The 13,628-nt window shown below is 40.8% G+C and overlaps 1 protein-coding gene across 8 annotated transcripts in view; it reads left to right on the plus strand.

The window, feature by feature from the left end:
• The window catches only part of DGKI (diacylglycerol kinase iota), a 227,244-nt gene that overhangs the window by 193,827 nt on the left and 19,789 nt on the right, over positions 1 to 13,628 (plus strand). For all 8 annotated transcript variants that reach the window (XM_068945771.1, XM_068945829.1, XM_068945793.1 and 5 more), the window contains 2 exons: positions 10,928 to 10,965; positions 12,557 to 12,677. In XM_068945771.1, the coding sequence (XP_068801872.1) occupies positions 10,928 to 10,965; positions 12,557 to 12,677 (159 nt within the window). The remainder of the gene's footprint in view (positions 1 to 10,927; positions 10,966 to 12,556; positions 12,678 to 13,628) is intronic.

The following is a 13,628-nucleotide window of genomic DNA, read 5'->3' on the forward strand; positions in this document are numbered from 1 at the left end:
CCTGAGAGACTGAAGGAAACGCTTTTAAAAAACAGTGCGACAAGTTCCATTTCTGTTCCATTCTTCTGAAAAAAATGCCGGCAAACTATTGTGTGGTGATATTAAAAGTGTGAGGACATTGCCCTTTTATTTACTTAATGGCAACTTGGAGCTGATGCAGCTCAGTACATGTTTGCCTAACTTTAAACAGATGAACCTTGTCTTTGGTGGGACAAGGGTTTAGGTGGCTATATTAGACCACCTCAAGCAGCGGTCAACCCTAGTGCTTAGTCTCTACCCATCTGAGTTGTATTCTGACTTGGAGACTGGAACTTCCAAATCTTTGTTTTTATTGTCTTGCTGCTCTTGTTTCTTTATAAACCGCTAAAACTGAGCTTTTCGCATTTTCTTCTGGCAAACATGGTCTTTGCTGCATAGACATAATTTCTAGCAAATTCTATTTTGATTTTGCTCAATCTCTTTTTTCTGCCGTAGATTCCAAATTCATGAGGGAGTAGGGAATAAACTTAAAATTAAGACAAGAGATAAGTTATAATGAAAGGATAAATTTTGGAGATAGTTGGTTAGTACGATGTCATACTAGGATACAAAGGATGAAGGTAGAAGTCATACTTGGAAAGGCAAGTGAGGGCACTCAAAGATCTTTCAGATTCTGACAGGGGATGGTTTTAAGTATCATCCAGTCTGGAAATCCTACTGTTAGGAGGGGTTTGTGCTGGGCTCTAGTGAGAGGAGTTGAGGTATTGAAAAGCACATTCTGCACTTTCACTTTGAGGTCTAGGAAGAAGCTGCTTAAGTGGTATCTGCAGGTTAACTAGGATAAAAAACTGACTGGCTTGCAGTAAAAATTGGGAGAGGAGCTGAAGGGTGAAAAGCTTTGCTGACTTGGAGAGGAGTCTGGAGACCGGTGCTCAGAGTAATGGAAAGGGTAAAAGATTTACTGTGAAAACAGAAGATAAAGGAGTGCCTGACTGATGTGCAGATTTGGTCCTGTGAGTCCAGAGCTTGTTTTTCTGGGGTATTTGGATTGAGTTGTTGCCTTTCTGTATTATTGGGAGGGAAGGACAGAATTTACATTTTCTTATATCAGAACAGCCACTCCTTTCACGACAGTGATTCATCCTCGTGGGGCAGGTGTACTCTCTTTGCACTTTGTTCCCAAGAAAAAGGCTCTCCATTGCCAGACTCTCCAGGTCTCCTCTCCTTCTGAGCCGAAGTAGAGCCTGTGTCTGCTAGGAGGTTTTCAGGTGTGATTGATTGAAGTAATAATGCATAATGCTTCTGTTTCTAAATGTCCCCCTGGTTGGAGAGAGCTGCGGTATAAATTACAAGGAAGGGAATGATAAAGTGCATGCATGGAAGGCAGTGGCGGCTCTACCCTAGACAGCAAAATGCTTTATTATGCAGAGTCTGTCCCTCCCTTGGAGCCAAGATTTGCCGTCCACTATGGTGTGTTCTTCCAGCGCTGTCTGTCCTGTTAAAGAGAGGAGGTCTGAACCCATGAAAGGATGGCGATGGCTGTAGGAGCCCCAGAAAAGAGCTCAAGAGCTGAGAACTCCCGAGACCTCCGATAAGTGAGGATTTCCTGTTGTCTCCAGCAGCCTGTGGGAACATGGATTTCACTCTGTCAACCTCTTTTCTTCTTTTTGGAGTCACTAGCCACTAGACTTTCCATTCTTAGTCTATGAAGGGACATTCTCCTCAGCACTTGGTCTCTGCCTTTTGCTGTCCTGCTATCCTGAATTGAAGGAAGAATATGGAAGTACAAATGAACTCAAACCTCTCAGTGCTAGTAGAACTGTCAAAGAAGAAGAAAAAAAAAGGCACCTCTGTTTTGTACGCCAGATTCTTTCAGAAAAGAAATCGATAGTTTCATGTAGCTCCAACAGAGAAGCTGTATTCTTCAGGGTGATGTTGCAGCTGTTCACCTAGCAACAAATTAAGATGTCGTGGAATGCTTTCTCAGAACAAATCAAAGACAGTGCAGCAGGAGGGCTCCTGACTGCAGGTATTTATTTTGATTAATTAGCCACTTTGGGAAGAAAGCCCTCCTACGTAGTGTTTTCAAAGTATGTCTGTGGTCAGCTGAATCAACAGTTGCTTGGGGATCTGCTCTAAATTTATTCATTCACTTCTCAGCTCAGCAGAGGCTGGGAGCCATGCAGAGCCATGGCAGTTGCAGCAAGAGAAAGTGTTCTGCCAAAGTGCTTCTTTAGGTCTGAGGGACATCCAATCTGCCTGAAACCTTTCAAAGGTGCCTACACCCCACCTCCCATCCTAGCTAAGCAGGCTGAGGGTAATGGACGCAGCTGGGAGGGAGAGGTCTGGCAGCTGTAGGCATGTGAATGAGTAGCAGAGGAAAACTGGGAAATGTTTCTTTCCAGATGGCCGCTGCCTTTATCTCTTTCATCTCAGAAGGAAGTGGGAAAAGGGAATGTGTTGCCTGAGTCAGGGCACCTATTTTCAAGCAGAAGCCCTGGGTAACCTTGCAGCATGCCTCACTCCTGGTCTTTGTGCTGCTACTTGTGGTCAGATTACAGTGGCAATTTATATAAAATAAATAAATAAAAAAAAGAAAACTGTTCCTTCCATGCGCCCAGGAATCTGGCCAGCTTGAACTAACTTTCAAACTATTTATTCTTACTGTGAACCCTGTTGAGGTTGAGGAAAACACTGTTGAGGAAGAGTTACTTAAATGAAAATTGCCAGGCAAACCCACTGCAGCCAGTCTTGCAGTGGCAAAAACTTGAGGGGAGTGCAGTAGGAGTGCCTGTGATAGTAATTGTTCACCAAGTCAGGAAGGGGGAGGATCAATATGGCCAGGATGTTCTTGGCTTTCTGCTGTTTTTAATTTTTGAATTAAAAAAAAATGCCATCACTTAATTATTCTAGCTAGAAATCTCTTCTTGCCAAAGTAGTGCCACTGTGATAAAGTGCCCGGATTAGTCAGCTAAAGTCCTCCCCATCTTGTGTTCTCACTTGATCAATGACATTTTCCTCCCCTACATCACTGAAAATGACATTAATTGTTCCTGTCTTGGCTTAAAAGTAAAAATGGTGGAAGGGAAGGGGAAAGGAAAAAAAAGGATAATGTCGGCCAGATGGTACTTAGTCTATCTACAACTGTTCTTTGGTTTTTTTGGACCATTTACAAAGGAAGTCCTTTTTCCTTATGGTCATCCTTTCCTTTGCAAGCTGACTGAAATGGTCTTACAGGAAGTGAGAACACCCCTTCACCATCAGGGCCTGAAGATTTCCAGTCCTGAACTACCAACTGCACTCTCAGCTCAGCACCAGCGCCACATAAACAGTTCAGGGTGGACTCTAATTGGCATCAAAGTGCCTTTAAACTAGTCTGACAGTGCAAATGGGGCCTTAAAGATGGCTTGAGTGTGATTTACATCTGCTTGAAAGCTTCTTTATCCTTCCAAAGTGGTATGAAGGGACTTCCCTGTAAGTGATAATTTGATCAGTCTTTTTCTCCAGCAAGCCTGTGTGGTTATTTTTATTATTTTTTTTCTCTCTAAACTGTGGTTTGATGCTGTCCTTTGTTTGAATCTAAACTGTTTAAAAGGAAAGGGTTTGAAATGTGTATACCTGAGTAATGGATGATCTTTGCATGTTAAAAGTTTTGTCATATTCCCAAGACAGGCAAATAGATGCAGTCAAAACTGTCAGTTCTCTCCTTTAATCCACACAGGATGTGGTGCTTTAGTAGTTAAAAGACAACAAATGTTCAGAAGAACTTTCTATCTCTTTTTAGGGTCCTAGAAATAGATATTATTGATGTAGGACTTACTCAGAGTGCCAGTGTGCTTCAAAGGTATCTGTCAAACCATAGGAGAATATGCTTATGCACACATTTTGCTGTACAGATGGATTAGCTGGAGATGTTGTGTGAAGACCTTCATAAAATTTACCTTGCTGAATTGTCTTCAGACTTATGCATCTGGCTTGCGTTCAGCTGATGTGTTTCTGAGCTTTTCGCTGCAGCAAGTTGCCGCACTGTCTCTTTTCTAGTCCTCTTGGGAATGTTTTGTACTGTCAGGCTCTTTATCTGGTTTTCTTTCTTGGAAGTAGTGCTTCACAGCATGGCTGTCATAAGCCACCTAGACTGGTGCTGATTCTCTAAAAAGCTTTAGCCTTTCCTAAAGCTGAAATCCTGTGGGAAATCTTGTTTACCATGTATTTCTTTAGCATACTAGATAGTGTCAGTAAGCAGATAGATTTTTTTTGAAAAAGTCTCAAAATCAAGCAGTTGTTGCCTTAGCCAGCACAAGAAGTGCTATGTTGCAGGCAGTAAACCTGCATACTCTATACTGTATGTATTTTTGCTATCTTATTTCCATCATGACTCTTAAACAGCCTTTAGGCTAAGGCAGAGCCTCTCTGGGAAATCCAGGAACCTTTCCCTGTTCCCATGCAAGACTGCTCCTTGAGGCTGTAGACTGTCATCCTTTTTTCCTGCAATGTATCTTCTTCCTCTTGGCTGATGGGAGAGTAGAAAGGGATATTGCTGCTATAAAAGGGCTTGTGAGAGACTTTTTTTTAATTCTTTTTTTTTTTTTTTTGTAATTCTGAATGCATTTTTGGGTTGATGTGTCATCAGGCTTGCAGGTAATCACATTCCCCACCAAAATATTCCTTGTTTAGTTATAATATAACTTCTTTATCAGGCACTGAAATGAGAAACTGGTTCTCCCAGTTCTCCCAGGCCGTTAGCCACCTTTTTGCTGGAGATGTTCCATCTTTATTGCTTATTATCAGAAGTCAAAAATACTGCAAAATTATTCTTCTCTTTAGTATAAGTATACTTCTGTTACTGTATGTGAGCTTTAATTCAGTGTGGAGGTAAAAATTGGCTTAGAAAGAGAACAAGATGGAGAATGCCACCAGGCATGGATATATCCAAAAGCATTATGTTAAGGCACATGCCTCAGTGGTTGGTAGGCTATTTTTACAGGGCGTTCTCTTGAAAATGAGCATTTTCTGCCTGAACACTTCCTATGCTCAGTTTTAAGGGAACATTCAGTCCTGAGGGTGATGGTAACGTCAAATATTTGTGTCCTTGTCTTGGCATAAGCTGTGCAGTGTTATAATAACATGTCCCAAAGTGGGGCATCTCTTGCTGGAGCTTTGTGCAACCAGTTAGCCAATATTCAGGGCTTTTTGCTACATTGTTTCTGTTGGGAGACAAATCTGATTGTGAGAGTCACATAGTTCTTTGATATAATGCTTATTTATCTACAATGGTGTGAACAAAGTGTTGTTTCAGTGAACAGAGGGGAAGTGATTTTCTTGTGTACAAGTCCAAGCAAGTCTTTCTAGCGGAAATTTTTGTGGTTTTATTTTGTTGCTAGCCTTCTGCCTCTCTCATACCCACGCATAGCTTTAACCATTTATTTCTGGGTTTCATCTGCATCTAGGAAACCCCTCAAACCACATCAAGATTTAACTTTTGCTTACTTTTGTTCATTGTCCTCAGCAGTTACTTCTAGTACTTGCAGATGCATAAAATACTTGAAGAAACATTTAATTGCTTCTTCCACTTAGCTTAGCTTCAAAGAGAAATGTTTAAGCATCATCAGCTTTGGAGAGACTTGAGATTGTCTCTAGATCAAAGACCTGCCTGCTGGCAGCTATTCCAACAAAGCATTATTAATTCTGTAATTTAATTTCACAGTTATGTAGACGATTTGACGTAGATATTCTATGGTTTTGTGTGTGTGTGTGTGAGTTTAAAAGCGAATTAAATATGAGGATGAGGTAAATGCCTTTTAAAAATTTCAAATGCAGAGATTTTCAGCCTATTTCCACTGTGACTCCCTAAAAATTTTCTATGGGATTAGCAGATCTGTTGGAAACGTCAGGTTTATGCACTATTGTATAGCTTAGGTGCTTATATTTTATGATCATCTTGGAAGTGAACTAGTTCATGGACCACTTCCCTGGGATCACCTCCCCTTCCCATCTCCCCCTCAAGACTGCAGGCCAGAGTTGAAGATTAGGGCTAGAGTGGAAAAAAAGGTCAGTTCTGTAAATTTCTGCAGAAGTTATGTTACTGTCAATTTTTCATATTAGATTTGTTCTTTACAGGATTGTACAAAGCTATTGCAAGCACATGGTTAGTTACAGAGAGAGTAATATATTTTTGAATGATAATCTATATGGACTTCTTATTCACTTGAGAGCTTAGCTTTTTGAGTGATTGAAATAGAAGTTATCATTGATTTCTTCAAAACTCCTGGGAAATGAAGAATGAGGGCTTGTTTTCGTATCATTTTTATAATGTTGATCTTGAACAACTCAGTAGACTCCAGCTATGTAAAAAGAACGTCTTTCTAGTTAGGGTCAGCTTTTAGCTTCTCAACATACGAAAGTGTAATTACTTTAAATTTCTGGTTCTATGAATTTCACACAGTCTACAACAGCAATAAAGAGCTGCAAATGTTCTGGAAGCTAATGATAGACCAAGTTAAGTTTAATATCTGTCAAGAAATTTGATGATGCCACCTTCTTCTGCCATTTCTTCTTATTGACTCAGCAACATTTGAGGGAGGCAGTATATGAGGAGGTGTTCCTTAAAAGTTCCCCCAAACAAATCTAGCAGGAAATGGTAGTGGATGCTAAAACTCAAATTCAGGAGGGACTTTCACCAAAATTCTCAAGTCTAGTATATTTTATTGACTGCCTCTAACTATAAGGAAACATCCAGGACTGAAATATGAATGGCATATTGATTCCCGGAATTTGTGCCCAATTGCTGAATCAGTGCTTCAGCCATGTCTTAGAAAGGGCTGGGTTGTTGCAGGCACTGTCTGTTAGATAAGGTTTGTGCAAGCTCCTGATCGCTTGAGATCATCAGCTGTCTTTTGAAAGAGCTCAGGATTTTATCAGACTTAATTTTGTTACAGGCTGGGGTTATGGTAGTTAAATTCTGCCAGAATTTGCCCTATGCTTGGAAGTGTGATTCCTTATTTGCTGTCATACAATGTTCATATGCATAGTCATCCTGGTATTTTTACTGTTCATATGCATAGTTATCCTGGCATTTTTATCCCATGGTAAGATGTATTATCATAAATAGTACTTTGCTCTCAAACAGTGCATTTCATTCATAGATCTCAAGTTGCCTGCTTTTTAACCATGGAGGTGACAATGCCTTTGAGTCACTCATACTTTAAAACATAGTTTGAGTAATTCTGCTTCGTCCAGTGGCAGTTCTTTGACTCGCACTAAAGAATTCCATGGAGAGAGTAAAAGCTTTAAAAAGTCACATTTTTATCAGCGCTCACCGTGAGCTAGTTTGTATAGTAGTAGTGGGTGCAAATAACACATGGGTAGGGTCAGGTCAGGTGTGAAATCTGGCTAGTAGAATCTGGAAAGTACTTATGACCCTGAGTAACTTTTACTCAAAAAGCAAAATTACTTGCAAAATTAATGCTGTTTGCCCAGAGTTTAATGACTGACTATGCAGCACTACACTGTAAGGCTACCATCTTCACGTTCAGAACTGGAGAGCAGTGGTGATTCGATAGGTGAATTTTATGGCTGGGAAACAAAAATGTTTATTGCAATTCTGTGACACAAGCATATTTTTTTAGGATACGAAATGAAAATAGCTGTTTCCAATAGAAACTAGTGGGCACTAGCATAGAAATAACACAAGAGAGAGAGACATGCCACAGGAAAGGTACTGTGTTCTGTGTATGTGTGGAAGTGCTGGTAAGTGTTTTTCCTGTGTCTCAAGCTGCAGTAGTTTGCACAAGAATTACCAGAATTCAGTTAACTGCTTTTTTAATTTTTTTTTTTAATCTTAGTGCATTATCCACTGGTAGTTGTTCAATATCTAATTTAAAAGACAGGTTTGTGATTTTTTTCCTTTTTTTTTTTTCTTTTATGAGGTTTCTTTAGTAAGTTAGCCCACAGAGGTGTTTAGAGGCTTGTTTTAAAATCTGCCCAGTGGGGACCAAAAGTTAATGCTCTCCAGCAGCCTTTACATGTATGAAAAGAATTTCTGGCTGCCCATCTCAGAGTAGGTGAGTGTCTCTGTCAAGATCCATCACCATGGGCAGTAATTGACATGTTTGCTGGCAATTTCAGCAAAGAGGCTGGTGACTGTACAGGGGTGAAACATGAGCTGTCCATAAGAGTGTACCGATGTAGAGTGTTGAGCTTCACTGAGAAGGCAGCCAAGGGAGCCTAGGCAGACTGAGCACTTCCTAGTTAAATGGACAGAGCACTTCAGTCTCCAGAGCTGTCAAGCTTTCACCTTTCATCAGCAATAAATCTGCTTGCTAAATAGATAAAACAGGTAATAAAACATTTCTATTACTCATGACAGATGCTTGTCTTAGGAAAAATTGAGAAAATAATAACTTGATTTAAATATTTATTAAATCAAGTAATTTTTGAGGCATCTTTAAGACCCAAAGGTATTTTATGTTATGATAAAACAATTACATAATTCATGTTATATATTACACCAGTGATGCAGTGTTGCTCAGAAGACATAAAACTGTTCTCACTTCAATGTTTTTAATTTTCAGCTAGCCTGGCATTGCATGTTAACACTGTTTTTATTCAATTTCTCATTCAGCTCTCGCTTGTCAATACCATCTGCTTGCCTGTTTTAACCACCTCTTTTACAACCAGGGATTTTGTGATCTTGATTCTTCTCTTCAGTATGCCCAGCAGTCCCATTTGGGTTTGTGGGGTTACTGTACTAAGCATTATTCAGATGTGTATGTAACTGTGTGCCCTATTCTAAAGAACATTTTTCCATTTCTGGTCCAGTGGCTTCTAAGTCTTCCAGCATCCTGGTTAGCAGCAGTGAATTATTTTACTGTAGCCTAATCCACTCATTATGCTAGCTGGTTTTGTTCTTGATTTGTAATATATTCGTTTATGTAGCAGGTTCTACCCCAGAAAAGAACTTAAAATTAAAGTGTGCAGGTAGGTTTGGTGAAAAGAATGTGATTAGCTGAGCTGAAAGTTAAGCATCTGCCTAAATGCTGTGCTGGATTGGAGGCTTAGAAACGAAGGGAAAAGATTAGGCTAATTTTGTTGAATGTTTTAGAGCTGATTTATCTTAACAGCCTTATCACCAGGCCAACCTCTGATTACTGATACTCAATGTAGCAGATTTGTCATGGATTGCTAGGCTTTTCTTTTGACTTTGTAGTTTTCTAGATCTATTGGCTTTTTTGAGACCAGATCTGCAAGGAGCAGGAAAAGATAAAATGAATAATTTTGTCCTGCTATCACTTTGAAGTGAACTAGTATTAGAACTATTGGGAAAAAAAGGAGAAGAACATAAGTCACTGAAAATGAAATCTGAAGAAAAGATGTGTATATTTTTCCAGTTCTAGCCTTTACCTTCGGGTACTTGTCTTTTTCTCGTTCCCCAAAACAGTGAGCCCTAGCCCACACAAATGCCAGGAGATTTACAGGACGTAGTTTAATATGTGGTCACTGTAAAACTGCCCTAAATCCTATGGTACAAGAATTACCTGTGATTGTAGCTACTGTACTGAGTGAGAACATGGCCAGGGCATAAGACATTGCTGAGGTCACTGAAAGCCACACACAACTCCAGGTGTTTTCAAAGAAAGGGACATTCCTTGAGTCATCTTTCCCTCCCTTCCACTTCTGTAGTGTTTAGTTGGATGTGTTGTCATTCCTGAAGCAGCAAGAAGCTCCATGTGGAGTATACACTGTGCCGTTTCCCCTGTGTTATTTTTCAGAAACATGTCTAATCTATTGTTGTCTTTCCCCCTTATTCCTCCCTGTGTGAGCTTTTGGCATCTTTATCAAGGATGGCACTTCAGCAAATGCCTAACTTGATTGCGTTGCCTGGGCTTGGAGATAGAAATGGTCATAGCCACTCTTGAAAAAGTGTGAACTGAGGCAGATGTTTAAACACTCTAAGACATAAACCAAGTGCTTTCCCAGAAAGCTTATTCATAAATGATTTTTATGATATCTATTGTGGTAGTGACAGGGAGGAAAAAAGGGGAGAAATAGTGTGGTAGTAGATTTGTGTCACCTTCTTTTGATTGTAGTTACTCGCTATTCAGGGACTGTCTTTAGATGAATGCAACCTATACATAGGGTAGTGCAGACACCTGGAGTCTTACCTTCACTCTTCTCTTAATGGGTGTAGGCTGGACAGTAGCAGGTAGTGGGTAGACCTGGGCTCTGTTCACAGCTCTGCGTTGCTTTGCTGTGAGCCTTTGGTCACTTCCCCTCTCTTTGTCATTGGTTTTCCTTCTGTGTCTGTTTAGATTACAAAAGGTAAAAAGATGGGAACTGGCTCCTGCTCCGTGTTTGACCCTGCCTACCAATGGGAACTGGCTCCTACTCCGTGTTTGACCCTGCCTACCAAACTTGGGGGGGGCTCGCTGTCAACTTGCATGTCAATGTGTTTTTTTTTAATATAAATAAATATTAACAACCCTCTATTTTGCTCCTCAATCTTCTGCAACTTGGGACTCCCACTGTATTTGAAACTGACTGACCATTCCACCATCAGTCCGAAGGGTCTGATGGACTTTCACGTTCCCTGGGTTGTTGACAGTGATATTCTCTCCGATGTCTCAGGTGCCAGAAACTTAGACCCACTCCGCAGACACTGTTGAAAATTCCCCAAAGTGTCCGAAAGCAAGAATTCAGATAGAGGCGTGCAGTTCCAGGGCAGTTTTGGAAAACACTGGCTTGATGCCCATGCAGCTTTCCTGTCAGTCTTTCTTCTGCCTTTCTAATATGTGTCAGAGCAGAGTTCTCATTATTTTTGATAATAGATGAGAATGTAAGTGTGTTGAGGCACTCATCTTAACTTGCACATACTGTAAGCTATGTTCTCAGTTGTGAGGCTATATGCGTAATGCTTTCTGTATAACATTCATTTTCTGTTTGTCTTTTGCAGCACTTCTACAGGCAGTCATAGCTGGTGATGTGCTGAAAGTAAGTACAGAACACTGAGTGTCTACTTTTCACAGTTATTTGCAGCTCTGATATACTGTAAATTATATCACACCTCTGCTGAAAAGATAAATAGACTGCTTTAATGACTGCTGGCAAATGCTATTTTACAGCCTTTCCAGGAAACCTTGAATATTAGGGGAACACATAGTCAGGTGAGGTGTGAAATTCAAGTGAATAGGATCTGGTGTTAGACAGTACCATTCAGTCCAGGATTCATAGTGCTCTGTACAGAGCAATGTGTCAGTTACTAACAGGGAAATTACTGTACCAGCAAATACAGCACTGAACAGCAGAGTAGTTTTGACACAGCCTCACACAGTAAAGGCTATTTTCCTGCAGTGAGGTCTTTGGCCAAGCCACTGGCATTGCCAGAGGGTTCCTAACTTCTCTCTAGGCAACCACAAGAGCAGGTAGAGTGGACTTCAGCTCAGTGTCTTATGGTCTAATGGATGGCTTGAAAGCCATAGTGTCTTGGCATTGTCAGTTATTGGTACCTCGTGTTGGGAGGAAAGGGCATAGATGCAAAAATGTTTGCTTCCCAGAGTCTGAAGCTCCATGTCTGGCAGTTATTCAGGACGTGTGTTTCAGTAGCCAAGTCAGGATTTGCAAACATGCCCCTGAATTTGGATGAGGACTGTGATTAATGATTGCAATGTTATCTGCAAAAAGCCAGCTTGGAGCCATTTGCAGAAATGACAGTACTGTTAGGCCAACTTTTTGCCTGCATATGTACCTTCCATACCTCCACCCCTGCACTTGTGGCTGAAGCATCTTAGGGATACTCCCTCAAACTACCAGTTGTAAAAATGTTGCCCTGTTTTGGATTTCACAGCAGTTTCTGCTTCTTGAAAGCTTTTCACATGAGTTTTCTTTGAGAGGGAAACTTCTTGTTCTTCGCTAGATATAATACAGCATAAATAATGCCCCACTGTCACAATCCTGTCCCTCTTTTCTGTAATAATGTGCGCTACAAACCCTCACGGAGTTTGCAACAATTTTGAGAACTAATCAGTTGCTGCTTCCCATCCCTTCTTACTCATCCTAGAATAGTTCTTCCCCTTCAGAGGGCTCTGGCTAGGGAAGGGAGTGTGAACAGAGGTCTGAGGCAGCTGAACCCCAGTTCCCTAGGGGAGCCTGTGGATTTTTGAATCAGCATTTTTTAGTTTAGTCAGAAAGTGTTTGGTTTGGGTTTTTCTCCTTTCCTGAGAAGAAATTGGAATTTTCAGTGGAGAGCCAGCCTTTTCCATCAAATACATATAGTTTTAAATATCCCAACAGCTTCACTGGATGTGGTTTCCCAGGTATTGATTGCAAGATTCACCACCAGTGTAGCAGCAATGTCTCATTGCTCAGTAACTAATATCTGCTTTTGTTAACCCATATTATTGTGGATACTTCTAGTTTTAGATATTTTTCTATTGGGTTGTAAGTGCTTGCTTTAAAGTGGTGCTCTATCTTATTTTATTCTATTTTTATACTGGCCTTCTAGCAAAATAAATAAATAATTTACCTACATATTTGTTTTTCTGCTCCTCCTGTCTTATCTTTTTTCTGTGCATTTTTATTCCAGTTCATAGAATGCTGTAAAAAGGGAGCCAATTTGTTAATCCAAGGACCTGATCACTGCTCCTTATTGCACCATGCTGCCAAGACCGGGCATGGCGAGATTGTGAAATACATCCTGGAGCATGGTGAGTCGCAGTGGGCAGACCCACAGAGAGCTGTACCTCAGCCAGGTGTCCGTCAGGTAGAACCGCATGGCACTTCTGTGAGTGCTCTCACTTGTTGTGGTTGCTCTCAGCAGCACGTGCGGGGAAGAGGCTAGGAATGTGGCAGCAGCGGCAGCAAGGGCTTCACATAAAGGGAAAGCATGAAAACTAAAATAAGGATGCCTTTGAGGAAAACGGGTATTTTCACAGTTGCATCAGTTGTGAGGCTGTGAAGACCCAGTGTGATGCTCTAGTTTGATCTCTGGCATAGGACTTCTCTGAACTAATTTGTTTTCCAGTTAGAGCATGTGTTGTAGAAAGCATCCAATCTCAATGAAAACGTTTGTAGCCACGGAGAGCCCATCCTACCATTGATACTTTTTCAGCATCTAATAACATTCTGGTTAGGAATCTGCGCATTTATTTCCAGACTGGATTTGCCTAGCCTCCCTTCCAGCCTTCTGATTTTTTAGCTAAGTGGCTGGCATTGGCTATCCAGGCATTGGCTAGTTTTCCCCCAAGTTGCAGCAAGTCTTACTGGTGCTAACTCTACCTCTTCTTTAACTTCTCTGGATTATCTCAATAGTCACAGTTCATACAAATACATCTGAATTTAGTAGACAGACATAATTTCACTTATTTTTTCTTACTGTCTCTGATCTCATCTCACACTGCACATGACCTGTGCCTCTTTCCCTTTATCACTCCCTCTCCAGTATTCCTCTTAGGCATATATGCTTGCTCGCAGTCTGACCCAGTTACCGTACCTTTGGTGAAGGTTTAAAATGAGATGGTTTAAGCTGGTAAAGATGTAAGCAGGAAATCCATGGGAGTTTTTGAATTGAATAGAGAAACGTGAGGGATTATGGACAAGCAAGGATGTTCAGCAAATGTCAGCCCAGTTTCTCTCCCCAGTGATAGCAGGAAGCTTTT

This window comes from Struthio camelus, chromosome 1 (genome assembly GCF_040807025.1).
Source record: "Struthio camelus isolate bStrCam1 chromosome 1, bStrCam1.hap1, whole genome shotgun sequence".
Classification (NCBI taxonomy): Eukaryota; Metazoa; Chordata; class Aves; order Struthioniformes; family Struthionidae; genus Struthio; species Struthio camelus.